At 60.9% G+C, this 27,929-nt stretch overlaps 1 protein-coding gene across 2 annotated transcripts; it reads left to right on the top strand.

The window, feature by feature from the left end:
* Window positions 1-1,318: 1,318 nt before the first annotated feature.
* NR5A1 (nuclear receptor subfamily 5 group A member 1) lies at window positions 1,319-25,164 on the top strand. 2 transcript variants are annotated; one of them, XM_032866373.1, is made up of 7 exons: window positions 1,319-1,496; window positions 5,237-5,353; window positions 5,480-5,621; window positions 7,671-8,296; window positions 14,737-14,856; window positions 16,593-16,740; window positions 24,449-25,164. In XM_032866373.1, the coding sequence occupies exons 2-7, from the start codon at window positions 5,252-5,254 to the stop codon at window positions 24,694-24,696; spliced, it is 1,386 nt and encodes a 461-aa protein (XP_032722264.1). In that variant the 5' UTR covers window positions 1,319-1,496; window positions 5,237-5,251; the 3' UTR covers window positions 24,697-25,164. The 2 variants fall into 2 exon arrangements, with proteins under 2 accessions (XP_032722264.1, XP_032722265.1); XM_032866374.1 differs by lacking the exon at window positions 1,319-1,496 and adding an exon at window positions 3,680-3,712.
* The last annotated feature ends 2,765 nt before the right edge of the window (window positions 25,165-27,929 follow it).

Below are 27,929 nucleotides of genomic sequence, written 5' to 3'. Positions count from 1 at the left end.
TGCTCGGCGGGGAGCCTACTTCTCCCTCTCTTTCTGCCTGCCTTTCTGCCTACTTGTGATCTCTCTCTCTCTCTGTGTGTCAGATAAATGAATGAAATCTAAAAAAGAGAGGGAAAAAAATGCATTAAGTGACTTCAGTTGACTTCAATTATCCAGAAAATCCCTCTCCTCCCAAGCCAGATAAGTGAGATGTTGTGTGATGGGCCCGTTTCCTTAAATGAAAGGGTGTGGTGGTGGTTCTCAACAGTGATTGCCCCATGGCCTCTCTGTGTCCTTCCCCAACCCCCAGGACCTATGTCTAGGAGGTAAATGGTCCAGGGACAGAAACTTCTTCCTTTTTCTTCCCTTTTCCCCAGTATCTGGACCCATGCCTGGCATCTAGGATACACTCAGGAAATGTGAGACGAATGCAGGAATGCACAAAAGACGGTATCACGCAGCAGAGGGGTGCAAAACAGAGAAGTTGGGGCCCCGATGGAACCAGGACAGTTCAGGACCCATTTGGGCGTGGAGGTGGGACGGGGACGTCCCTGGCTGCGTGCGAAGGCCCAGCCTTCTAGACAAAACCCCATGCCCTCTACCCTGCCCTATCCTGGCCTAGCTACCCACTTGGCCCAACCTGTGACCACGATAGGCAACCACCTGGCCTTGGGGCAGTCTCAGCCCAGCCTCAACTTCCCCAGCTGTCCACTGGGAGTATCAGCAGCCCCCAGCAGATGGTGACATTCAGAGCAGCCACCACGGAATGCGCATGGGCGGTGTGCAGCTGGCTCACCTGTTTGCCCTCCTTTCCCTTCTTCCTTTCTTCACCTTCTTCAAGAGTGAAAAGATCAAGCCAAAGCAGGAGAGCCACCTGGTCAAGTCATCCATGCCCCTGCCTCCACTCCAGCCCGACCTGACTCCACTCCCTTGTCTGGACCAGGCCGGACCCCGGCGGGCCAGGCCCCAGGGAGGTAGCCATCCAAGGGGAGAGAGGCCAGGCTGCAGGCCTGGTGGGGGAGCCGCCCATAAATCAGGCCCCACTCCCACCCAGTCACTAACAAGCGGGGCTGCCTAACCGCCTACATGGGGTCCCTGCCTCTGGGCTCCCACAGCGGCCTGGAACAGCCAGCTGGCCAAGGCCTCCAGAGTGCCTTGGCCTCCACCCCCATCGCGGCCCCCAGATAGATAGGGGTATTTTTTTTTTTTTCTTTTAGGAGAAGAAAAAAAAATCGACCTAAATGAAGAGAAACACCAACAAAGAAGGAGAGAGGCCTGCAGAGTCACGTGGGGGCAGAGACCAATTGGGCCTCCGGTGCCCCCCCCCCGCCAGGGCGGGGAGGAGGAGGACGGACGGACAGGGCCAGCCTACTGTCCGCCTGCCGCCCGCCGTGGCGTGAAGGAGTTCCCGTGTGCCCACGGTCACCACTGCCCCACCTGGGCTGCCGGAGCCTTCCCTCGGACCCCTGGTGCCCACTGTCCACCCTCATCCGGCGTGAGAGCTGTCCTTCCGCTCCGTAAGTGAGGGCCTGGGCCCAGGCCTCTAATGGCCAGCCTCCCTCCTCAGTGCCTCCCTGCGGCCTGGGCCAGCCACTGCCTGCTCGGCTGGGTGACTGGTGCCCGCGGCTCTGGGCAGGGAAGGGGCCAGAGATTACTCCCAACCTGCCCTCCCATCATGCTTCCCCCTCTTCTTCCCTGGGCAGCTGATGGGAGGAACTAGGCCTATGGGGACAGGCCCCATGGGGGTCTGTGGTGTCCCGCGGTCTACTAGCGGCCGAGTGTCCATAGGGCTGTGCTGGCAGCCTAGCAGTCCGGGAATGTGCCCGTGGTCTCTGGGCCTGTCTTTGGGTCTCTGGGTCTCCCTGCCTGTGTATCTGTGTTGTCTCTGTGGATTTGTATGGATTTGTGTGTCTGTCTCCAATGTCCTTCTGTCAGTCCTTGCTCTGTGGCTGGTGCAGATCAAGGTTTCCTTCCCTGGGTAGGTGGACGAGGGTGCAGTGGAGCCCGGGTCAAGCCCAAGGCTCCCAACCTAGGAGAGTGTAGCCTCTGGAGAGAAACAGGGTAGAGAGAGGTGGAGGGAGAGGGGCCCAGCTCCATAGACCGCCTGGGTCCCCAGCCCAGACTTGTGCTTACATTGCCCGAGTTCTTCAGCAATGTCCAGTAGACCCCAGCCCTCACCCTCAATCCCCATCAATCCCCTACAGAGGTGGTGCCCCTCCTGATTTCCCTCTTCTGAGGCCCCTCCCGGAAGGAGAGGTGTTCAGAGGCACTAGTTCCCCACCTCCAGCTCCTGCAGATGCCCATGTTTCTGGGGGGGTTCCATAGGGGGCGTCTGCAGCTAAACTCAGGCTCAGCTCTCTTTCTGTTCTCACCAAGTTTCATCTATGGCATCTCACAGAGACTGCAGGACCCCTTCCGTAGGGCTGGACTTTTCCATTTTACATGCCAAGAAACTGAGGCTCAGAGAAGCAAAGTGACCTGGCAGAGCTTGCACAGCAAGTCGGCTGCCTACTCCGTCCTTTCTTCCCCGCGGGTGAAAGATAGGAGGAATGGTCTGCCCCGGTTCTCCAGCCATGGCGGGCAGGACCAAGGTGCCAGCTCCAGCCCTAGCCGGGTGGCGGGGGAGGCTCCTGGGGCGGGGGAGGCTCCGGTCGGGGGCCCAGGCGAAGTTGGCCAGGGCCAAGGGCCAGAGCCTTCAGATCCGCGCGTCGCTGCGGGTGCCTAACTGTGGTCACCCCCACCCCCCTCCGTCCGCTTGAAGATCGTGGCTTTTTGGCCTTGCTGATCTCAATACACTTCTCCGCGGAGCGGGCGGGGGCAGGCCCCTTTCTCTGGTCTCAAATTTTTTCATCTGAAAAAGGAGAGTGATCAGGTAGCATTTTCGTACCCAGAACAATTGCTCAGTGTAGCCCAGCCGGCGGGCGGGGGGGGACCCCTTTGGGATGCCGGACGCTCCCTTCCCCCTCCCTCAGCCTGGAGAAGGCCTCAGAACGGAAAGGGGGCAGAGGTCCCTCTGTTCTCCTAGCTCCCGCGCCCTTGGTGGCTTCGGGTCCTCGCCAGTCCTCGGAGGATTCCCATTTCCGGCCCAGCAAACTGAGGTCTCCGTTGGAGAAACGGTTTGCCCCAGGTCTCCCAGCTGGGTACTACTGACGGCTTCACAGTGTTAAGGCGCGGGTTTTGTCAACACTTTTTCGGTTCATCCGCACGCCCACTCTTAAGGAAATCCAGTCATCATTACCACTTCGCAGATAAACAAACTGAGGGTGTGTGTGTGTGTGTGTGTGTGTGTGTGTGTGTGTGTGTGTAAATTTGCTTGTCTCCAGTGAGGGAATACGGCAGGGCCAGGGCTCGAACCCGGTTTCTAGCCTTGAACCCGTGCCTTGGCCATGTACCCCCACGTTCGCCCTTACCCACTTCCACGCTGCAAAACGACCAGCGCCCCCAGCGTGGCCCTTGCCACGACTAAGCTGGATTAGCAAACAGGGGCTCGCCTCCTGGGAGGCTGGAGGCTTCCAGGCGCCCAGCACCTGCCGGGATTCCGAGGCTCCCGGCCTGGGGATGGGGGACGGAGAGGGTAGGGTAAAGGCGCTAGCCAGGCTAGGTGGCGGGGGAGGGCGCGGGCCGGGCCTCCGCCCCCGGATACCGCACGCGCTGATATAGAGGGGCCGGCCCCTGGCCGGGGCGAGGCGGGTTCGCGCAGCGCGCATTGGAGGCGGAGGGGCCCGGGTCCCAGGTGCGCCTTGGTGCGGCCCTGGAGGCGGCGGGGGGTGGAGAGGCTGGGGGGTGGGGGGACTCCGAGGCCCCGCGCCCCCGCCTCTCCGCCCCCGGCCCGATCGGCCGTCATCGCGGGCAGGCGGCGCTGCGCCCGGGTGCGGCTCATCGCCGGCGGCGGCGCGGCCAGGAGGTGCGGGGCTCCGCGCGGGCGGGACGCGGGGCGCTGCTGCTCGCAGGAGCCGCCAGGTGGGCGCCGGGCGGGCCGCGGCCGCCGTCGCGCCCCTTCTCTCTTCCTGGGCCCCGGCTCTGCGCGCTTCCCTCCTTGGGACTTCGGCTCTTCGCCCGAGGTCGCTCCCCCGCCTCGGGCTCGGCTCCCCGGGGCCCGCGGGGGTCTCCGCCCGAGGTTTCCGCGCCTCGCGCCCGGCCTGCGGCTCCACAGCCGGCGTCTCGGCTGCGCCCGCCCTCCGCCCGACGTCTCGGTCTCGGTGGCACAGGCTGCGCCTCCCGTTGCCGTCGCTACCGCGGGCTTTGTCTCCCACAGCCCGGGGGCCCCGGCGGCTCGGCGCTTTCGGGCTCCCGGTCCCGGGCGCCGTCGTTCTCCGCCTCCCTCGGCGCGAGTCCCCGGCGGGGTCCGGCCCTGCGGGGCCGCGCCTCGGAGCTCGGGCGCACGGGTCCGGCCGCTTCCCGCGCGTCTCCCCGGCCCCGGCCCCCTTGCTGGGCGCCTCCGTCTCTCCAGGTTTTCCCCCAGTGTCTCTGTCCCCCTCTCTGCCTTACTCCCTCCCGGCTTTCTCTCGCCTCTCCGTGTCTCGGGCTGTCTCTCGTCTACCGCTGTGTCTCTGGCTCCGCGTCTCCTTCTCAGGTTTTCTCCTGGGCCTCTGCCTCTCGGCGTCTCTGATCTCTCTCTCTCTCTCGTTCTCCACCTCCTTGTCTCTCTGTCTCGTCTCCCCCCGGGTTTTCTCTGCCCGGCATCCGTGTGTCTCTGTCAGCCTCCGATTTTCGTTGTCTCTGTCGCCCCAGGGCGCTCGCTCCGTTAGGCGGCGTCGGTCGGTGTCTCTCGCTCTCGCTCCGGCCATCTCTCTCTGTCTCACCCGAACTCTGTCTCTGTCTCCTTCGTCCCTGTCCGATCCGCAGAACACTCGAGGCCCCACTCCGGCCGGGCTCGCCGGTGTCTCCCCCGCGGCCGAGCCCATCTCGTTTTCTCAGAATCGGGGTTTTGTTCTCAGACGAACGAATCCAGACCCGAGCGCACCGAACCGAGGGTCCCGGAACGGGCGCGCCGCAAACCACGCCGGGGGAGCCCGCGGGCGGGGGCGGGGGGCGCGCGGAGCGGGAGCAGGAGCAGGAGCAGGAGCAGGGGACAGGGCCGGTGAGGGCCGAGGCGCGGGCCGCAGCGGCCGCATCCCAGGACGGGCTGCTCGGGGCGCTCGAATGGGCGGCCTCGCTCGGGGCGCGGTGACGGGGGGCAGCGGCGTGGGGGCACCGACCCCGCCGGCCCCGGGTCTGCCGCGCCACCACTCGCGGTGACCCTCTCCTCCCTCCGCAGGCGGACGCCGCGGGCATGGACTATTCGTACGATGAGGACCTGGATGAGCTGTGCCCCGTGTGTGGGGACAAGGTGTCCGGCTACCACTACGGGCTGCTCACATGCGAGAGCTGCAAGGTGAGGGGGCGGCGGGCGGCGGGCTGGACGCTCGGGGGCAGCGCGGGCGGCCGGGACGCGGGGACGGGCCCGGGGAGGGGGACTCCGGGCCTGCTGGCCTCCCGCGCGGACTCCGCTCTCCCCTAGGGCTTCTTCAAGCGCACGGTGCAGAACAACAAGCACTACACGTGCACCGAGAGCCAGAGCTGCAAGATCGACAAGACGCAGCGCAAGCGCTGTCCCTTCTGCCGCTTCCAGAAGTGCCTGACGGTGGGGATGCGCCTGGAAGGTGGGCGCGCGGCGCGGCGGCTGGGACCGCTGACCTCTGACAGCCCGGCTGGGGGGGGGGTTGCGGGTGGTGGAAGGGGTGCGAGGAGGGCACCCGTGGCCTTCTTAAAGTTTCTGGGGCCACCCGTGGGCCCCGCACGTGGGGTGAGGCCAGCTCTCCGCGCGGAGGGGTAAGGAATGGCTCTGTCTGGCGAGGGGATGCGTGCAGGCTCCGCGGGCTTGGGTCCAGAGGCATCCGCAAGGGAACCCCAGGGAGAGGACCGTCTCTCCAGCCTCTGAGAAGGTGTGCAGCTCCGGGCAGAGCCCGGCTGACCTCCTCCCTCTGCAAGGAGACCTAGGACATCCCCACTGACACCCAACAGCCACGGGAGCCAGGGTGTTTAATACCTTAACCAGACAGAGTTCAAGTCCCAGGGCCACCACGCACAGGATGATTGATCCTGGGCAACTTCCTTAACCTCTCTGAGCTGCAGATTCCCCATCTGAAAAGTGGACCTAACAGTAGTTAGGTCCTTCTTGAGTCAGTGTGAGGGAATTGTATGAAAGGCTAGTATAGAGCAACTGCTATTATTATTATTATTATCATTATTTATATTATTATCTGTCCATCATCACAGCCTTCATTCATCCAGCCCACCCAAATGTTTGTCTGTCCAAAAGTTCGCTCAGGTCGATCACTTAGTGGGTGAAAGTCCTTCCACCATGTTCTCGGGAGGACCCTGAGAAGATGAGGGAAGGGGAACAACGGGTCCCAGAGGACCCAGGCCCATCCCTCCCACCCCCTCCATCCGCAGGGGAGGGAAAACGTTTCAGCAGGAAAACCTCAAACTTTCTGAGGGTGGACAGTCCCAGGAGTCCGCCCTGCTGGCCTCGCCGGGCTGTGCGCTGAGCAGGCCGCTATTGGCTCAAGTTTTCAAACAATGTAGAAGGTCCCTAGTGGCTCTGGGAGCCGCTGACCACAAGTTCTGCCACCTAGAGGAAGGACTCGCAGATGAGAGGGGAATGTCCCAATATCCCCAGCTCTGGGTCCTCCCAGGCCAGGGGAGCTAGCTGTGTGCAAGGAGCAGCTACACTCCGGAGGCAGCCGAGGGAGCAGAGCCGGGGCTCTTCACCTCTGCGGCAGGAAGATGGGCTGAATGGACCTCGGAGACACTTCCCTCCTGGGCACCACCCTCTCCCTCCTGCTCTGTCCCTTTTCCTAGAACTCAGGCTGGGGTCCTGTCTGAGCAGGGCCTGGGGCCACACTCCAGCTGCAGAGATGCACCTGTTGGGTCCGGCTGGGGACACATTCTTGGCCAGGCGGTGGGACATCTGGTGAGCCAGGGAGGTCCCTTCTTCCAGCTGGGAACCCTGGCCAGCCCTAAACTCAGCGTCATATCTGAAGGCACTGGGGGACGCCCGAGTCATTTTGCAGTAGGGGCTTGACAGAGTCGGGCAGTCGGTCAAGAAGCAAGCAGCTGGACCCTGGGCACTGGAGGGAGGCTGTGAGGAAGGCTGACCGGGGCCTGTTGCCTGCCGCCATCTCCCTGCTTGGCCTTGTACTAGGCACCTGAACCCATTGCTGAGTCCCCAGAAACTCTCAGCCTGGGTCACATGGCATGATACCACTCAACAGGATGACAGTGGACAAGAGGCAGGACATCTGGGGCAAGGACAGTGGAGTGTGCCTAGATGAATCCAGGAACACTTCTGGAGGTGGTGACCCTAGGGCTGGATGTTTGGCAGGCATGAGAGAAGGAAAGGGTTTGAGGCAGAAAGAATATGACGGCGGGGGGGGGGGGGTGGGTGGAGGAAGAAGGACGCATGCAAGCCAGAGGAGCGGAGAGATAACTCGGTGGGGAAAGAACACGGGGTCTTGGAAAGGGTGATCCGGGAGGGCCAACAGGGTCTCAAATGCCAGGCTACGGAGATGGACATCCTCTGTGGGCAGTGGGAGCCACGGGAAGGTACTGAGCGGGGGAAGTGACGCAATTTGGGAAAGATCTGTGAGTGTGGCCTTATGGTAGGTGGCTTGGAGGGGCTGAGACCAACGCTCTCCTTCCGCCCGCAGCTGTGCGTGCTGACCGAATGCGGGGTGGCCGGAACAAGTTTGGGCCCATGTACAAACGAGACCGTGCCCTGAAGCAGCAGAAGAAGGCACAGATTCGAGCCAATGGCTTCAAGCTGGAGACAGGACCCCCGATGGGGGTGCCTCCCCCGCCCCCTCCGCCGCCGGACTACATGCTGCCCCCTGGCCTGCACGCGCCTGAGCCCAAGGGCCTGGCCTCTGGTCCACCTGCTGGGCCACTGGGCGACTTTGGGGCTCCAGCACTGCCCATGGCCATGCCCGGTGCCCACGGGCCACTGGCCGGCTACCTCTATCCCACCTTCCCTGGCCGTGCCATCAAGTCTGAGTACCCAGAGCCCTATGCCAGTCCCCCGCAACCTGGGCCACCCTATGGCTACCCAGAGCCCTTCTCCGGAGGGCCTGGTGTGCCAGAGCTCATCCTACAGCTGCTGCAGCTAGAGCCAGAAGAGGACCAGGTGCGGGCTCGAATTGTGGGCTGCCTGCAGGAACCGGCCAAAGGCCGCCCTGACCAGCCTGCGCCCTTCAGCCTTCTGTGCAGGATGGCTGACCAGACCTTCATCTCCATCGTGGACTGGGCACGCAGGTGCATGGTCTTCAAGGAGCTGGAGGTGAGTCCCTCCTCCCGCCTGGCTGGCCGCTGGGTCTGGGGTGTCCTCCTGGCACCCGAGCCTCCGTCCCAATTAACCTCTGGATGGAGCTGTCCTGCCCACTGGCTTCAGGCAGCATCTGGGCACAGGGAGGTTTCTTGGGGACACTGAGGAGTGTTTCTGGCCCATCACAGCCTTCCCTGCTCTTCCCCCCCCTCTCCCTCACCCCTCCTGCTCTCTTTCTTTCTCTGTATCTTGAGTCTCTATTTGTCACAGACTCTGCTGCTTTGTCTCTGCCTCTATCTCTTTCTGTTATCCTTCTCTCCCTGATGTGCTGTCTCTCTGCATCTCTGTTTCTCTGGGCCTCTAGGTCTCTGTTCCATTCTCTTCTGGTCAGGATCTCTGTAGGCATTTATCTCTCTTCCTCTGAAACCCTGAGCTCCCCCAAAGGACTAGCTGAGTCCTTTGGAAGCTGTCTCTGGCTCCAGCCCAGTGTCGAGAAGAGGACACAAGTGATCCTGTCCTCCCGTTTGGAGAGGCCGCCAATCCCTGCCAGCCTCAAATATCATAGGTGGGGGTCTTCGTATCTCAGAGTTTGGAATGCTTGTGGACGTTCTCCTTCCCAGCTAAGGTGAAAGTTCCTGCTGTCCCTGCGTCTCTTGTTCATGATGGCTGGTCTCGAGGATCTGTGTGTGCAGTGGGGGCTAGGTCGGGCTTGTGAGTCCTGTCACCGATCTTGCCAAAGGAGCCCGGTCTTCCCTTCCCCTGGGTTGAAGTACCTACGGCGAAAGTAAGCAAGAAAGCAGCGGGAAGAACTGAGGCCAGATAGGGAAGAGGTTCCCAGCCCTTCTGCCTGGCAGTTTAAAGGGCCCAAGGCCTGGGAGCTGCCCCTCTGGGGCCCTGGCTCCCTGTGAACAGGGTGCTCTGCCAACCTCTGAGGCCGCTCAAGCCCAGGCAAGGCCCTTCTCGCTGGCCGGGGACAGACCATCTTTAGTCCGGGATGATTGGTGTGTGGTTTTCCCGGGCCGGCCTCCCTGGCTGTTCCCGGGCTGGGTGTAAACAGCAAGGCCCACTGCCCTCCCTGCTGGGGCCACTGCAGCCTTGAGCAGCATTGTCAATGCTGACGCCTGGGCTTCCTCCAGGGGCATGTGGCCGGATGGGCCGGGGGCACTGCCTGCCTGGGCTGGCCACAGGCGGGATAAAATAGGAGGTTGGGCCTGTAAGCCCTTGAGGCATCATGGGGTTGGGGGCCTGGAATTGGTGGTGATGATTCCTGCTTCCACAGTGGAGGAGCTGGGGATGTGCCCTCCCTCTGCCGCAGGGTGGGACTTCTCACCCTTGTCCCCACTCTAGGCCAACCTCATGGATGGGACAAGAGGCGGGACCTTGAGCAATCCCATCTGCCTTTCACTCCTGGCTGGAGGCCCTGGTTGGGGATGAGGATCCCAGGACCCTTGCGTTGGTTGCCTGCTTCCTCTCCAGACTTCCCATGAGCCCCCTGTGCAGAGGGGAGGAGGAGGAGAGCATTCCTGGCTTTCCAGAACCCTGGATCCAGGGGCAGGGCACTTCCTCTGGCCGCCTTCCTAGTCTCTTGGGGTTTTTCACGCAGGATGGGAAGGGCTTTTGTCCCAGCTTTGCTGAGTGTTTTTTCCTGCTTCTGGCTTCTCTGTGGTCCAAACCTTCCTGCTTCCCCTTCCCAGAATCTCTGAATCGAGCCCAGGAATATGAACCATGGTCACCATCTTCTGTAAAGGAACCTTGCAGATAAGTACCAGCCCAGCCCATAGTGGGCCTCTTCGTTAGCCACGTGGAACTTCTTTCCTACTGGTCCAGCGAGCCTGGCTGGTGTCTGTTTGCAAAGCCAGAGGTGGGGAAGCAGAAAAGTGGGAGTGGGGCTGAATGACCCTGTTCTCCCTCTTGGGTGGCCATTCACCCCCCTACTACCTCCCGCAGAACACATCTTAGGAGACAGAGTGGGGAGCTCTCTAGCTCTGAGAGTGGGGCACGTGGGCTGGGCAGTGGGCACCTTGAAATGAATTGGACCCACGAGGCAGCCAGGCTTTTGCAGGAGACAGACGGGCATGAAGATGGTTCCGACACAGGCCATCCAGGGCTCTGGGAGCGATGGAAGGGGGGTAGTGGGGCCCAGCAGCAGGGCAAAAGGCTCTATCTAAGGAAATCAGGGTGTTCTTTGATCTCTGCCTTTCCAGAAAGCAGTCTGAGAAGGTTAAGGACATCCCAGGAAGGGGGAACAGCATAGGGAAAGACCTAGAAATGTGAAAAGGTGTCATGTGTCAGGGAGTTTCAGGTGGTCCTCTGTGTCCAGAGAGGTTGGCAGGGTCAGAAGCAGAGCTTGGACCAGGAGCCAGGGCTGGCACAGGCCCCACATCCTGGGACAGGGACGGGTCCTACCATGGAGACTGAGCTCTCCCCAGAGGCCACCCAGCCCCCTGTGATGCTGATGACATCTCTCTGCCTGGGGAGGGCCTGGGGTCCTTGCTGAGCTGCCAGGGATGCCGGGAGCCTGGATGCCCTCTTGGGGTTCTCTTCCTCCATCCCCTCTCCCAGCTTAGATGTCCCTCTGCCTGTTTTTCATCTCACGCAATCGAGGTGTGTTGGCGCTGACCACGGCAGAGAAGTTCATAACAAAGACCAGGATCAGAGCAGCCTGTGTTCAAGTCCCAGCTCCATCGGCTCTGCTGCCTAACCCCGGGCGTGACCGTGGGCGAGGCACTACTCCTCGGCCCACGGTTTCCTTAGCTATACGATAAGGGAAGTTGAAAGAACTTCTACTTTGTAGGGCTATTGCAAGGATTTAGTGAGCCAGGATGGGTCAGCGGTCCCGCACAGGGCCCAGCGCACAGGAGAGTTTGGTAGGTTGCAGTGGTGGATCCCGTCCTTCCTGTCCCCTCTGCTGCTGCCCCTGTAACCTGCACTTGCAGGAGATGCTCAGGCGTGGCCGGGAGGAGTGCGAAAGCATAGGCTTTACCCACGCTCCCCTGGGCACTATGTCCCGGGAGCAGACGCGGGCCAGGCCACCTTGCCCTGGGCTTAGAAAGCCACTGTGTGGCAGCAAGGTGGCAGAAACACCTGTCCCTGCTGCTCTGCTCGGTGGAGGGCCATGTGTCCGCCTAAGCCGTCAGCCTCTCGGGACGGTTCCCAGGAAGGGCAGGCAGGCAGGATGGCCCATAGGAGTCAGGGAGGGGGAGGTGAGCCCCGAGAGTGCCTAATGACCCATTTTGACATCACTTCACCCTCAACATCCAACTGGGAGGCCCCCGATCGGCAAGAGAACGGCTCAGATTGATGGTTTCATTTAAACAGCAGTAACTCTGTCACTCCCGGCCTGACAAACGACGGCCGGTCGACCGCTCCGCCGGGACCGCGCCCTGGCCGGCCCGCGGCATGTCAGTCACCGGAGAGTTACAGAGCCCGCTGGCCTTCGGCTGCCAGACAGATCAGACCCCGGGGGGCTCCAGGGGGGACCCTGCTGGGAGGGAGGTCAGCTCGGCACCCATAAATACCCCTTCTCCAGGGCAGGCTGCGAAGCGTCAAGGCTCCGGGAGGATTTATGGCAGACTGGCGGGAGGGGTGGGCGGCTGGGAGGCTGAGCAGACAGACCAGGCCGGCGAGGGACCCCAGGGCCAGGCCGCTGGCAAACGTCCTTGTTCCCCGGGTGCCAGGGAGGTCCGAGGGCAGAGGAGGAACCTTTGCTTAGGGAGAAAGCGAAGCAAGGTGAAAACCAGCCTCTTTGGTTAAGTGAGGCTCTTAGCCACCTGCTTTCCTATGGAGAGGGGCCTGCAGCGAGGGCCTTCTGGTTTTCTTTGAAATAAAAAGAGGTGTGTGTGTGTGTGTGTGTGTGTACGCGCGTGCATGCTCATCTGTGTGTGGGCAGTGTGTGGGCAGTGTTTGAGAATTTGGTATGTGTCCATCTGTCCATCTAGAGGAGGAGCAAGTGACAAGTCCGTTTGGCCAGGGGTAGATGGCCATGTCAGCGGGGGCAGGATCTGCAGGAGAGCCTGCCACGGGGCCACAGAGCCCTTCACAACAGAGGCCCCTGGGCTCACACGTCTTCTCTAACCAAAAGAGGGAGCATTTGTTTTTCTAGTTCCTCAGAACAGAAAATCAGGGCAGAGGAGGATATGTGGCTGAGTGGGGGCTCGAACAGAGGGACAGGGCGCTGTGGCTCGGCCAATATGGCATCTGGCCGCCCTGTCGCCCCTATCAGCCCCGTGGGCAGGGCTGCCCCCACTCCTGGGGTCTGAGGTCTGGGTACAGAGTCTGTTCCCAGGGCTTGGCCAGCCGGGTCACTGTGACCCCTCTTGCTTTCTGCCCGAAGCTCAGCCTGCTTATCTCCTAATTCTCCCCTTTATCTCTCTCTTCCACCTCCCCACCCCCCTATTCCTTTAAGCCAGGCCCAAGGGCCCCAGTGAGGGGTGAGCAGAGCCCAGCCCCCCACTCTCTGCCTCTATCTGGGTTGCCCAGGGTAGGCCACTGACTCCTAGCAGGAGCCTTCCATGCGGGCCTCAGGACTTCCTGGGCCGTTTCCTCATCTGTAACATGACAGGAGGGGTGAGGAAGCCAGGGCAGGCATGCTGAGAGTGGGCCCGGTCACAGGCACTCCCCGAGCCTTGCCTTCCTCATTGGAAACTGGTGGGGAGGCCTCCTGCCTGTGGTTCTCTGGGATTGGCCACTTCCTGAGGAGAGATAGGAGAGATGTCTCTGTGATTCACCCTTGCCCAGGTCTTCCTCTCTCCTGGCCCCTTCAATCCAGGACTCCTTGCGGCTGAGCCTAGGGCCCCAGCCGGGCTTCTTGCTCTGACCATAGCTGGGCTCTAGGAAGCACTTTCTGCTAGGAGGGGAGGGGAGAGGTGTACAGGTTCTTGACACAGAGACGAGGTGAGCAAGGGAAGATGGGGGGCTGGTGACTCAGAGCAGGACAGAGACAGGCCCTCCCTCTTGTTCTCAGCCACGGTGGGCCCGTGGGAAGGCGGGCAGGCGAGGCCCGAAGGAAGCCTGACCAGCTGCTCACTCGTTCTCTGTGCACTTGTTCTCTGCCTCCATCCGCCTGAGGATGGGCCCCAGGCTGCCCCCAGGGGAGAGGGGAACCGAGGGGAGGAGGGGGCTTCAGTCCCCAAGAAGAGAGAGCTGGTCACTGGGCGTTGCTAGTTCCCCTCAGGCCAGAGGCTGCCTGGATCCCTCTGGCCCCCCAGGGTTGGGGGCAGCCCCTCTCTGCTCCCTGTGCCTATCTTGGGAGCACATACGCGTTCATCAGTTGCTCACTGACTCCTCCTCCGGGAGCCCAGCGACGAGCTGGACACCAGCCCTGCCTTCCCAGACCTTCCCAGACCCCACAGGTGTTAGGGGAGGCAGAGGCGTGAACTGGAGTCATCAGATGTGGCAGGTGCCACAGCCAAAGGATGGTGAGGGCACCGTGGGAGGAGAAGGGATTGAGGGGAGCTTCGTGGGGGACGGAACGAGTGAGCCGTGAACTCCTGGGTGGCCGGGCTGGGTCCTCTTCCATCCCAGGCAGTTCAGAGCGCGGATCTGGAACCAGACGGGGCAGTGTGACCTCGGGCAAGTTACTTGACTCCTTGGGGTGTCTTCTCTCCTTAGACTGGGGTTAGGGACTGTCCCAGCCTCCTAGGGGCATGGATCTGTAGCACGGAGACTAGTAGCTGTCAGAGTTGGCTCTCATGACGGGGCAGGGCCCAGGAAGGTGCCCAGAAAGTACCAGCTGGGCAGATGGTGGCCGGCGAATGAGCCGCGTGGGCTGGGAGGGGCTGGCATCTGTAGCGTGTTTCCCCAGGGTGACCTGTGGGCCCCTGTGCCCCGGGCACTTCGCAGCACCCAGGAGAGCGCGGTATCTGTCACTGTAGAGGGTTGTGGACTGAGAAGGCCAGCCGTGGCTCTGGCCTTGGTTTACCTCTTTGTGATCCCAGGATAGTCCCTTGCCTTCTCTGGGCAGCAGATTGTCATCTAAACAATAGAAGTTTTGGCCAGAGGATGCCTGAGGGCCCTTCTGGCTCTGGCATCCCACGGTCCCGAGTCCCGCTCACCATGGTCACGAGTGTCCACTCTTGTGGTGCTAGAATGTCTTAACCCTCTGGGGCGGAAGGACACCCCGCACCGGGTGCCATACTTTGCCCACTTCACAGGTGAGAGACTCGAGGCTCAGAAGGCTATAGAACTTGCTTAAGGTCATACTCCTTGTAGGAGCAGAGCTGGGGCCCCATCGGAGTTCTGAGCACCGCCAGTGGCTTTTTTTTTTTGCTTGATCCCTGCTACCCTTTGATGAAGCAGGCAGATAAGCAAAAAGGGCACAGAGAGGGGAAGCAGCTTGCCTAGGTCACATGTCCAGGTGAGCCTCTGCATCGTGGGCTGGGAGAGGCAGGGATGGGAGGAAGGTCCCCGGCCGAACCTGGCTGGACCGCAGCCCCACACGTGCCTCTTCCCTGCAGGTAGCCGACCAGATGACGCTGCTGCAGAACTGCTGGAGCGAGCTGCTGGTATTCGACCACATCTACCGCCAGATCCAACACGGCAAGGAGGGCAGCATCCTGCTGGTGACCGGGCAGGAGGTGACCAGACCCTACTATGTCCTGTGCCATGCTCTGAAGGATGCTTCCAGAATTCTGAGCCCAGAAGAGGTCCTAGGCCTCTCCAGGGCTGGCCCTGGGCACCCCCAATGTCAGCCCTTTCCCCAAGTTCATGCCCCACCTCCCTCTGACCAGCCCTGGCCCTGACCTCGACAGGTTCCAGCCCTGAGGAAGCAGCTCAGGGATGTGGGGAGGGTCAGGGAGGCTCTTGGAGGAGGTGAAGGTGGCCCTGGGTCTTGAAAGAACACGTAGGGGTTGGTCAGGTTGTAAAGGGTGGTGGGGGCCAGTCCCACCCCCGTCACAGCAGAGGGGACAGCATGGACAAAGGCACACAGGGGGATGTTTAGAACCTCTGAGTTACCAGACGCTGCCTATATGTGGGTGCTAGTAGGTGGGTTTAGAGGACCAGGAGCCCTGTGAGGCAAGCGGTAAGGCTGGGGGCAGGCCCTAAATCCTGGGTGGATGAAGGAATGGGTGAAGGAGTTAGGGCTCCCCACCCCGCCCTGAGCAGGGAAATACGGGCCCTAGCATAGGAGCTGGGACCTCCTGAGATCAAGCAGGGAGCAACAGGAGAGTTTTAAGTGAGGAAGGGCTCATCCAGGTTGTATTTGAGGGGGAGAGATGGGGAGTAAGGAAGTTGAGGTCTTTGAGTAATGCTGGGGACCCGGGAGGGGGCAGTTCAAGGAGGAAGACCCCTCCTGGGCAGGAGGAAGTATAGGAGAGATGGAGGGAAGGAGGGAGAGAAAGAAGAGAGGCTGATGCCAAGGTCTAGGCTGGTGGGGGTAGCATCACTCCCAAGGGGGAGACCTGAAGAAGAGCGGTTGACAGGCACTCCGGGGTGGGGTTTGGAGGTGGAGGCCCTGCTCCCCATCCCGTATCTCCAACCCAGGCCGCCGGTCCTCATGCTCTGCTCTCACTGGGGGTGTCTCAGGGCCTCCAGGGCCAGGGAATGCTGGTCCCGAGGCTATGGCTTGGAGGCCCCCCGGGAGTGCAGACAGGAGAGTCTGAGGTGTGAGCATGTTTGTTGGCCGACGTCAACATGCAGGCCAGGTCTCTGAGGCCATATCTCCATACACGTAAGCCCGTGGTCGTTGAGATCTGCCTGTCACCACATGTGGAAACTCATACACGGGTGCGTGTCTGTCCCCTTACCTTGTGAGGTGACCATACAACCGCCTGTGTGTATGTGTGTGCGTTCACTTCCTGAAATGGCTGGACCGCCCTGCAAGTGTGCCCAGGAGTGTGTGTGAACGTGAGCTGAGGTGTGACCACGTCCCCAGTCTGAGCGGCCGCGAGTGGGCGTGGGGGCCCGGGCAGTCCGTGGCGGTAGCCGAGGCTGTGGCCGGGCAAACGGGGATCCGGGAGGACCAGCTCCCACCCTGTCCCCGCACCCAGGGCGAGCGGTGTCTGCCGCAGACACCACAGGAAACACAAAAGCCACGGGGGTCGGCGGCAGCTCTCCGAGCGTGAGGGACCCCGGGGATGGCTCTGGGCCGTGGGGCCCTCAGCTCGCCCGGCAGTGAGGAGCCCTGGGGAGGCGGGGCCACGTGGTGGGGCTGGAGGGTCTCTGGGGCGCGGGGAGCGGCCCCCACCCCCTCAGCTCCAGGGACGGGGCCACCCTCCCCAGCCTCCTTCCGGGCCTCCCCTCCCCTGCCAGCCGCGCCCCCTGCCCGCCGCCCTGTGTCCCCCGACCCTGACCCTGCCCTCCGCCCGCGCAGGTGGAGCTGAGCACGGTGGCCGCCCAGGCGGGGTCCCTGCTGCACAGCCTGGTCCTGCGGGCGCAGGAGCTGGTCCTGCAGCTGCACTCGCTGCAGCTCGACCGCCAGGAGTTCGTCTGCCTCAAATTCCTCATCCTCTTCAGCCTCGGTGAGTGCGCCTGCCCGCCTGCGGCGGCGGGAGGGCGACCTGAGGTGGGGAGGGGGCGAGGTTGGAGGCCCCGCCCCCCCGCCCAGCTCCGTGAGGCTCCGCCCCCGAGGGGGCTTCCGCGGCGCGCCGGGTCCCCTCCGGTGGTGAGTCAGGGCCTGAAGGGACCTGGCCCGGGGCCCGGCTATTAGAATGGAGGTTGATTCCTCCCTGGGCCTCAGTTTCTCTGTTTGGAAGTAGGGCCGACCAAGACCCGGTCTAAGATTGGCCCTCTGTGGGGAAGGACTCCGGAGAATTCGGTAAATTCCTGGCTGGAAGCACCAGAGAAGTGCCCAGGTCGCCTCCAGTAAAAGGCCTGTGTGCGTTGGGGAGGCTCTGTTCCCTGGCTCCCATCCTGGGGTCCCTGTTCTCCAGGTTCCCTGCTCTAGGGCGGGGGGGGGGGGGCCAGATTCCGGCTCTGGGCTCCTCACTCATTCATTCGCTCATACATTCGTTCTATAAACGTGCTGAGCATGGATGGGCACTCTGCAAGGCACCGGGGACACAGGGTGTCTCCCTGTTCCTATTGTCGCTGAGCCAGCCCTATCCGGGGAGAGACGATAAGCATAATCCAGTTAGTAAGCTACAGACAGCAGTGAAATGGTCAGTGAAATGTACAGCCGGGAAGACCGTGATAGGGCTGAGGAGGAACGTAAAGCAGGGAAGTGGCAGAGGGTGAGCCCAGCCCAGCAGCCCCGAGCCCTGAGTCAGGCGGGGGTCTCCGTCTCATCACCTCCTGACCTGCCCAGCCAGTGCCGCTCCAGCCTCCACCCTGCTCGGGGCTCTCTTCAGGCTGGCCTCCTGTCCTCCCTCCCCTAGCAAGCCATCCGGGCCTTCCCCGGCTTCAGCAGGGCTGTGAACGCGGACGTGTCCTTGCTCTCAGGTGGCTCCCAGTCCAGTAGAGGCCTCCGGCTCGTGCTGCCCGGGCAGGGACAGAGATGGGGAACTCGGAGTGGGGAACAAGGGCTCTGCCTAGAAGGCTTCCTGGAAGAGGGACATCTGAGCAGGGCCTTAGGAGATGAGTAGGAGTTTGCCAGAGGGATCAGGCTTTCAGCAGAGGTGTAGACTGGATGGAAGGTCAGAATGGAGGGCCATGACTGCCGTGTCACTTGGGCAAGCGGCAGAATCCAGATGTCATCTTTGTGGTAATTGACATCCTAGCCCGGGTCAGGCCAGGGAGCGCCTGCCTAAGACTGGGGTGAGCTGGGTGGGCTGAGCGGGTATTAAGGGAGTGTTGATTATGGTTCCTGGGCCGGTCTCCTCTCCCCACTACTGCGATAGTTGGAGGGTTTCCGTGCAAGGCTACAGGGCTTGTTAGGGGACAACCATGGTGCTGGCTGGGGACAGAATCTTGGGCAGCCAATTAGGAGCTGTGGCCTGGAGCCCGTGGAGGGGCCTCTGGGGCCCGGGCCAGGCTGTCTTCAGCTGGGGGAGGCCCTCTCTTCCCTCCAGCGAGACCCGCCTCCGAGCCGTGTCTCTGTGAGCTGCCAAGCATGTTGGCGTGTGGTTGGGGGTGTGGAGACTCCAGGAGGCATGTGCGTGTTTGTGCCTTTGCGGTTGTATCACTGTTTTCACACATGAGCAAACTATGAACTTTCATGGGATGGTGGCTTTTTCCGTGTCCCGTCGTAGAAAGAATCTGTATGTAATTGGGGAGTGACGGGAGATTTGGAGACAGGAAGGATGTGGAGTGCACATAGAATTGAAGTGTGGGATCTGTGGCGGTCGGGCTGCTTTCTTGACCTGACACTAATCAGGAGGCCTCCAGGGAGGTCCAGAGGTGGGGTGGGTGGAAGGTGGGCTGCCAGCCACTAGCCTTCTTGGCCAGGCCTCCCTGTGAGCTGCTGCCCTGCTTTGGCTTTCTAGACCCCCAGAGCCCAAGGCACACCCCTGTAGCCCCTGCCCCTCTTCCAATAAAGCCTCGGGGGCTGGGACTACCAGGCCCAGTGCAGCTCTGGCCTCAGCCAGGTGATAAATCCAGGACTTCTCCTTTTATGGGAGGTGGGGGGTGGATAAGGCTAGCAGAGCCCAGCCCAGCCCTCTTCCCAGGGTCCAGGTGAGTGGCCAAACTCCGAAGCCAGAGTGCTGGCCCCTCCTTCTTGCTAGTCTTCCTCTTGCTTGCCAGAGTGGGGCCTAAGAGACAGGGACACTCTCCAAGGCTTGCCTGGCATAGGCTGGAGGGGCTGGATACAGGAGCGAGAGTGTGTGTGTGTGTGTGTGTGTGTGTGTGTTCACACATGTGAGGCACAGTGGAACAGTGCTTAAGAATGGGAACCAGGGACGGACCACCTGGATTCTAAATCTGAACTCTCTCTCTGGCTGTGTGCCCTTGAGCAAGTCACTCTCTTCTCTGAGCCTCTATTTTCCCATCTGTAAGATGACCATCCTGATAATCCTTAATTTGCTATGAGGATTTCATGAGGGAATTCCCCCAAAGTGCTCAGTGCATCGCTTGGGCGCTTGGAATGTGCACTGGTGCTGTTTTCCTCCTCACCATCATTACCAGCAGTGAGCAAAGGAAGAAACGAATGAATGAAGTGAATGACTGATCAAATCAGTCTCCATCTTCATTGCGTGCTGTCTGGCACAGTGCCCCATCACAGGGATGCAGGTCTGGCTGAGGTGGGTGGGGGAACGCCCAGCCCAGCAGGTCAGAAACTATAATGAGGCTGAATCTGGGGGCGGGGGGAGGAGGAGGAGGCCCGGGTACCTGCACCTGCCTGAGCTCCTGGGAGAACAGTAAGAGAGGAGGCCAGCTGAGCTGCGGGGCTATCGGCTGATAAGTTCCAGGTTCCAGGAGGATCCTGAGCAGGCCAGTGTGATCAGGGTTGGGCCAAAAAGAAGAAACCACCCCACACTTAAGATATCAAGGAAGACTTCTTGGAGGAGGGACCTCTGAGCTGGGCCTTGCAGTATGAGTAGGAGTGTTCTAGGTGAAACAAAGCAAGCGGCCACAAAAGCGTGCGCAAAGAGATGGGGAATCCGGGAGGTCTGCTGTGGTGTGGGGCAGGGAAGGGGTGGAGCGGGGGCTGGGGAGGCGGGCAGGGACTTGAGCTGTGCAAGGCTTTGAATGTCAGGCCAAGGACCTTGACCCTTCCCTTGGGAAGGCTTTTCAGCTGGAGTAACATGATCGCATTTGCATTTTAGCAAGGTCCTTCCAGCTGCTGCAGGGAAGAAGGTTGGCAGTTGGCAGCCCAGAGCCCTGCAAGAGGCTAGACCTGGGGCTGGAGTGAAGTGGACAAGTTTGGGGAAGATGAGAGGGAAGATCTGCCCAGAGTTTGGAAGGTGGAGTGGGGGTGGCTCTCCCATGGTCCCAGGCCCCAGGCGTAAGTCCCTAAGGGACCTGGAGCCCAGAGAGGGATGGCCACTTGCTCTTAGACTGCCACCTGGCATGCTGGACATCACCCTTGGGGCAGTGCCTCCCTGGGCTGGGCAGCCCTGTCCCTTGTGACGACTGTCCCCCCACCTCCCCTCCCCATCGCCTGCAGCCCCCTCAGTGCCTCCTTCCTGCCTGCCTCCGCAGAAGGGTGCCATTTGGCGTCTAAATAGCCTTCTCCCTGCAGGCGTGGAGGCAGGTAAGGAGGTTTAATTAAAATTAGTGCCTCTCTCCTGGCAATCGCGGTGTTTATGAAGATGGGCCCGGCTGGCATTGTTCCGCAGAGGACTTAATCGAAGCTTAATGGATTGACCTAACATTCGATTTCCTGACTCCCATTGAGGCGGCCGCCGCAGCATTCCCTTAAGCGTTTGCAATTTACCCACTGCTCCGCGCCAACAAAAGGCGGCCTGAATAGCAGCCCCACTCGAGGGGCCATTGTGCGCGGGGGCGCCTGCCTGAGTCACCGCTATTGGGACAACATTCTTTATGCCTCGCTGGAATGAAAGGATTATTCAAATATTCAATTAAACCGTGAAAAGGGGGCTTTTCTGAGAACCTGGGGGCCCCCAGCTCCACAGCGCTAGCAGGCTGCTCTCCGAGGTGGGGGTGCTATCTCCCAGCCCCCTCCCGCCTCCCACCTCCAGGACTGCTGGGGCTAAGCAGGCTTGGGGTAGGGGGGAACACAGCAGGTTTTTCTCCCCTGGGCCCATCTCCAACCTGCGGTGTCCCGGGGCCCAGAGCTGGGCACACAGATCAGGCCCTGTTCCCATTTTGCAGGTGACAAACAGCTCAAGGGAAGGGCCTTGCCCAAGGTCACCCAGTTGGTGATAGAGCTGGGATTTGAACCCCTGACATACTAAGGGGGCACCTCCAGGTCTGTGCGACTCCTGCTCCCCCCTATCTAGTGGAAGAAGGGCGTGGCGTTCAGTGGGATGTTGGCTGTCACACCCATTATTCCACAGAATCTTCACGACTGTCCCTTAGAGGGGGGTGTGGGGAGGTGGGAGAGGGGGCATGACTTGACAGTGGTCTCCTCTAGGGTGAGGAGGAAGGGGAGTCTGGAGTCCACAGTAGCCTGGGAAACCTAGGATCCTGGGGGTGGAGGCCCTTGGACAGGACTCCTGGATTGGACGAAACGTAAAGTTTTCATGTCCCATCTCTCGGGAACTGATGTCCAAGCCTGACGCTGCCTGCACTTACCCACCAGGCTTTGGAGCCAGGAGACCTGGCTTTGTGTCCAGACTCTGGCATTTCCTTGGTGTCCCAGGCATACCCCACGGTCCCTGCGCCTGGGGGAAGCCCTTTTCTGCCTGCCTGGGGAAAGCCCTTTTCTGCCTGCCTGGGTGTCTTTGGGGATTAACTGAGCTAGAGCACGATGCCCTGCGGGTGCCCGGGAACCTGGGTGCACCTACACTGCAGGGTGGTTACTGGGGCTTAACTGGTGATGGCTTCCTTTCCCCAGCCCAGTAGCCCACCGCATGGGTGCGGTGGGGGTCTCGAGGCTGCAGAGAGCTGAGAGGTCCAGAGAACAGTTAAGAGTGAGGGCTGTCCCTGAGCGCTGTCCTTGTCTGCACCACCCCCTGCGTTCCACCCCATTGTCCCTGTGGGGAACAGTAAATCCTGGTAAAGCCGAGGCTCTGGTCCTCCCAGCCTCCTCCCACTCCTGCCTCTACTGCAACATCCCAGCCCATCCTCCTAACCCCCCCCCCGCTGTTTCCTCTGGGCCCCCTTACTGCTGTGTGGCCTTGAGCTGGTCCCTACCCTTCTCTGGACCCTCAGCCTCCTATTGCATATGGTCAGAAGGCGGTATCAGGAGAATTGGCCAGCCTGGGCTAGGGGTGGGGGGTGGGGGGTGAAGGAGCAGTGAGGTGAGGTGACGGTGGGAGGTGAAGGTAGACAGGACTCTATGGGATGAAAACAGGTTGGGACAGGGATGGGCCAGTAGCCACCTCTTGTGCTTAGGAGGCCGGCTTCATAGAGGGTGGGGGCTTCCCATGACCTTTGAGTGTGTCTGGAGTAGTTCAGGCTAAGGAGCAGGGCTGCAATGCACAGTTGAACATGTTGTTCACTGCACAAGGGCCCCTAGGCAGGGGATGAATAGGGGCTGATATCCTGCTTGTGAGTCCCTTGCCATACTGTCTCTGTGGACAAGGGGAAACTTCTTTCTAATTGGCACCAATTAGAAAGGACCTTGGGCAAGGCCCTTCCCTTGAGCTGTTTGTCACCTGCAAAATGGGAACCGGGCCTGATCTGTGTGCCCAGCTCTGGGCCCCGGGACACCGCAGGTTGGAGATGGGCCCAGGGGAGAAAGTGACCCTGGCTCACTGCAGGGAGGTGAGGCAGCCAGGGGTGGGGGTGGAGGACGGGGGCCAGATCCTGCCATACGCCTTGGGCCCAGCTCAGGTTTCCCTAAATCCAACTTTGGACAACACAACCCTCAGCAGGCGTACCGGGGGCGGCTGGGGATCAGGGTTGCCAGGAGCATCGAGCCCTCCTGGCGCAGTGGGTGTTAAGCGGGATTAGAAGGGCCAAGGGCTGCACATGCTGGGCTCCAGACTCCCCCACAGCCATGGAGCTGATGGGGATGGGGCAGAAGGGAAGTGGACGGATGACACTGCCTGAAACACTGGAGGCCGACTCACAGGCCAGGCCGGACCGGATTTGGGGCTGGGGGACAGGTCCCGTAGATTCCTGCTAAACCTCAGTTGCCAGGCGAGGCACCAGCTGGGGGTGCGGCCCAGGAGCTGAGAGACACCCACCAAGCCATGATGAGGACTTGAGTGACAAACTGACCCTCTCTGGGTGCCCGGGGGCCTAGGCACCTGCGCAAGGTGGGTGTGCCCCGTTCACAGAGGAAGGAGGCCTTGCGGGCCAGGAGGGGACAGGGCACAATGCCACGGCTCCTAACTGGTGGGACTGGGTCTTGAGCCCCAATCGCCTCTCTCCAAATACATTTATTTTTCGTGTCTTCACTGCACCTCTCCTGGATGTGCAGGAGGCACTGGTCACACTCCTCTGTCCCTGGCACAAGCAATCACCAGTCCATGGAGAGCGGACAGCTCTTGCCTCTCCCACAGGCAGCCACGCCTTCATGTTTAATTTGGATTCCTTGTCTGTCCCTGTTCTTACATAATGTGCAGGCTTCTGTGCAAGCATTTTTAATTTATGTAGACGGCTTTGCCTTGTAGATTGAACTCTGGTCCTTCCTTTTCTGTTTTTTTCCACGTAGCTTTATGCTTTTAAAGATCTGCCCGTTTGCTCTGTGTTAGGTCTGCTCCGTTGCTCGTGTCTCCCATGCGGTACTCCCCTGGGTGCCCCCCCCATAAATGCAGTTGCCGTGAGCATCCACATCCCCCCACGGCCCCATGAGAGAATCTCCTTATGGTCCTGGAGGCTCTTGATCGGTAGACAAGAGGAGTGCCTGTCGCTGTCTAGAATTGGGCCTGTCCACTGACGGTGATGGGGGGATGATGCAACAGGATGGTTTTTTGTTTTGTTTGTTTAAAGTAGTTTCCATACCTGGCATGGAGCCTCACGTGGGGCTTGAACTCATGACACTGAGATCAAGACCTGAGCCGAGATCAAGAGTCAGACGCTTAACCAACTGCCCCATCCAGGCGCCCCACGATGGTTCTGACCGTCAGGCTGGGGTTGGTGTTGATCATGGTGGGGTGAGAGTAGGGGTTACAGTGGTGACAATACTTGTGTTCAAGTATGTCACCACATACGTGTTCTTACGTGCCCGACACTGTTCTCCAAGCACTTCCCACCGAGCATGTCCCTGAATTCTCCCGACAGTTCTGTGAAGTAGGTACTGTTGTCACCTGTCACACGCGCAGGGAGACAGCTGGTGAGGTGGGGATGGTTTTGGAGACAATGGAGGTGTTCATCCTGACCAGTGGGAGGGTGACGGTGACAGTCATGATGGTGGCAGGTGATCGTGGTTGGGGGAGTGATGGTGGCAGTGGCCATGTTTGGGATAACTGCAGAGAGGGCAGTGTTGGTGACAGCTGCTGACGGTGGTGACAGGAACGGCTGTGGTGGTTGGGGGGATGGCGGCCGTGGCCACATTTGGGAGGGACGCGGGGCTGTCGATACCGGCGATGGATGCTGGGGGCTGTGCTCCTCCACCGCTGAGGTGGCGCTGTGGTGGCGACGGGAGGCCTGGTCGCGTCTCTGACGGTAGTGGCGCCCGTGTCTTTGGTGCTTCTAGGGGGTGTTGGCGTTGGCGTTGCCAGTGACGGCGGCTGATGCGGTGGGCTGCTGATGGTGACGGAGCCCCTCCCTTTGCAGATGTGAAATTCCTGAATAACCACAGCCTGGTGAAGGACGCTCAGGAGAAGGCCAACGCCGCCTTGCTCGATTACACCCTGTGCCACTACCCGCACTGCGGGGACAAGTTCCAGCAGCTGCTGCTGTGCCTGGTGGAGGTGCGGGCGCTGAGCATGCAGGCCAAGGAGTACCTGTACCACAAGCACCTGGGCAACGAGATGCCGCGTAACAACCTGCTCATCGAGATGCTGCAGGCCAAGCAGACCTGAGCCTGGGCTGGGCGGGGCCGGGGCGGGGCCGGGCAGGTGGGCGGGGCCGCAGCCGCAGCCGCCCCCCCCAGGCCCTCCAGGGGACTGAGTTTATTCTGCCGGCCCAAGAGCCCCACCCTGCACGCCCCTGCCCCTGCGCTCTCGGCAGCCCCGTGTTTTGGAAGGTGGGTGAGGGGGGACGGGGTCTGGTGGAGGTAGGGTGGCCCCCGCTCGGAGGGCCCCCGAGAAGGCGGCTGCTAACCACCCTCTCACCCTCCCCTTGCTCCCCTGTCTGTCCTGGAGTCTGGACGCACAGATCTGGGGAGGAGACTCGGGATTCCCTGGTGGGCGTCCATGTCCCTTGGGTCCCAAGTTGTCCCTTTCCCCTCTCCGGGAAACAGAAGCAGAGGGACGTTGAGGGGGCACCAAGTGGAGGAGAAGAGAGGGTCTCCAGAACTCCCTCCCAGAGACCAGGAGGGCAGCCCTCTGTTCTGTCAACGAGGAGTCACTGAGTTGGCGAAGTTGGTCAGGCACTATGGGGCCTAGAGGACACTCGGGGGCGGGTTAGGACCAAGCCTCCCCAGCCCTTCCACCCCGTCTGACTCGTGCAGGGGAGAACTGTGACATGCTATCTGAAAAGAATTTCTCCGCAATCAGCTCTCTCCATCCCTCTCCCACTGAAGGAGAAGTTTCTATCCCTCTCTCGCCAGGGAGCTAGAACATTCTAGCCCCACCCATAGTTGGCCAGCCCAGGCTAGTATGTGTCTGCAAAGGCTGTAGTCAAGAGGTTTGTGGGTTTGGGGGTTTTGTTTTTTAATCTAGTAATCTAGATACTCTTGGAAAGGTGGTTATGTAGTGGGGGGTGGGGCAGGGAACGGATTTGAGGACTGAGGCGGGGACTTGAGGATTAGCCCCAAGTACAGCCTGTGGTTCCTCTCCAAACACCGCGTGCCAAGGACCCCGTGGGTAGTGCTGGATGTTTCGGTCGGGAGAGGAGCTGTTGCTTGCCCCTCCTTTGATGAACAGCAGGATGGCCTGTCGGGGCTCGGAGTCTGTGTGTGTGTGGGAATACGGGTGAACTTGAGGAGGGTGTATGGGTCTCCAGATGGGGGACACTGTTGATAAGCCCCTTCTGCATTGGCCCCGTCCCATTGGATCCCTTGCTGCAAACCTTTGAAGCTGGGTCTCCGCTCCCTAGCCTCCTCCTGCCCTGTGTCCTGAAGGACACTCTCCAGGGCCAGGCGCTAGGGGAGGCCTTGGCTCTCCTTGGTCCCCGGGCTGGGTGTCCGCCGTCTTTCCTGCTTCCACGTTGCCACTGCAGCTTGTGTTGAGCCTGCCCAGCTGGAGGTGACTGGGCATCCATGCCCCCCTTGCCTCTCACCACCCTGTCTCTGTCCCCGCCCCTGCCCACTGAAACATGTACCCCTGCCAAGGCCAGAGACCCACAGCCCCAAAATGAGAAGTGCCCTTAAGAATCTCCCCAGCCCTTGCTGCCCTGGAATAAATTTTGCAATTAATTTCCAGCTCCCTTTGCCTGTTTACATTCTGGGGCCAAAGCAGAGCCTCCAAGGTGGGTTTTGGTGGTCTGGGGCAGGGCAGTGCTCTGACCGGGATGGGCACGACGGTCAGATAAGCTTTGGTTCAAAACACCAGGCACCGTTGGGGAGCCTCTGGGCCCCATGTCATCCCTGGGATCTTGCCATACCCAGGAGGCCTGGGAGAGGCTTGGGTCTTCCTGGGCCTCGGCCAGAGTTCTAGCCCGGCCGTGCATCTCAACCGCCATCTTGGGAAGAAGGGAGCGGTCATTTCATGAGCACCTACTGTGTGCCATCCCCTCATCTCTCTGTCCCTGCAGTAGCCCAGTCAGGCAGGGGCTATGAATTAGGAGAGGGACTAGGCAGGTGCCCCTCAGTCAGGAATCTGCAGGGACAGATGCAAACCTGGGTCCTTCTGACTTCAGAGGACCGGACCTTTCCTCTCAGCCCCTCTGGCGGCCCTGGGCCTGGGACTTCTTCCTGGTTCTCTTGCCTCGCCCACCACTAGGAGGCAGCAGTGAGCATGGCTGATTTCTGAGGCGAGCTGCCTCTTCTGAGATGGCCTTCAGGACTTCACCGGCTTTGTCTCATTTTGTTGTCCCATCTGCTCTTCAAAGCCACTTCGGTAGGTGGCAGCTCCGGATTACAGATGAGGAAACCGAGGTCCGGGGGGGTGGGGGGTGAAGTGGCCTGTCCAAGATCACACACCAAGAAGGGGCAGAGCCATCACGGCCACCTTCATCATCCCGACCTGACAAGTTCACGCCGGGGCCACTCACGGTCTACTTCAGGCCTCTGCCGATTAGAAAAAAGACGCCCCCTCTAGGGAGAAGTATCCCTAGGCACACAGCTTGGCAGTGGCTTTCATGCAAAGAAAGTGTGTCCCTTTCCCACCTGGCACCTTCAGAAGGGAAGTAGATGCTCTGGTTCCTGCCTCTGGGGAGCATCCAGTCCCATGCGAGGCTGTTTTCTGTCATTTTGTGATCCTGTGTGACCCACCACTAAGAGCCAGCAAAGGTGAGGAAGGAATTGATTCTTCCCCTGGGGCGACAGGAAGTCTTCTCGGGGGAGGTGTCATCCAAACTGGGTTTTGAGGGATGTTGAGGGGTTCGCCAGCTAAGATAAGAGTTGGGGGCAGCATGGGCAGGTGTCTGGGGACCTAAGCTAAGCTTCAGAAGTTACGACAGCCTCCATCCCCGGAATGAAATACCCAGACCCCTGTCTCTGCATTATGGGCACCCCCCCGCCCACCAGGGTAGATTTTGTCCCAGACAGCCCAGGTGGTGCCCAGAGTAGAAACGACACAAGGCTGTGGGGAGCGACTTGGGCCTGGCTGGGTCCCAGGGCTTCTCGTGCAGCCCTGCTCCACCTCCACGCATGTGCACCTCCATCAGGGAGGCTGCTCTGATGCTCCCCGGCTGTGCCACATCCTCTGGCAGCATCTGGGCCAGCCTGAGGTCAGCAGGACAGTGTACGCAGTCCCTGGGCCCCTCCTTCGCCTGGCTTCCACCTCAGGGACCACCCGGTGCCAGGCCCTAAGGCTGCTCACCTTGGCCCGGAAACCAGCTCTACCGAAGAAGTGACCCGGACTCACAGAAGAATCAGAATTTTGCCCCTGGCCACGGAATCAGTGGTGGCAGGACCTGCACCTGTAGCCAGAGTGTGAGCTGGGGTCTCCCCGCAGCATGGCCCGTCACACCTGGAGCCTTCCCCCCTACC

This window comes from Lontra canadensis, unplaced genomic scaffold (genome assembly GCF_010015895.1).
Source record: "Lontra canadensis isolate GAN:19392208 unplaced genomic scaffold, GSC_riverotter_1.0 scaffold30, whole genome shotgun sequence".
Classification (NCBI taxonomy): domain Eukaryota; kingdom Metazoa; phylum Chordata; class Mammalia; order Carnivora; family Mustelidae; genus Lontra; species Lontra canadensis.
This window is presented reverse-complemented; position numbering and strand designations above follow the sequence as displayed.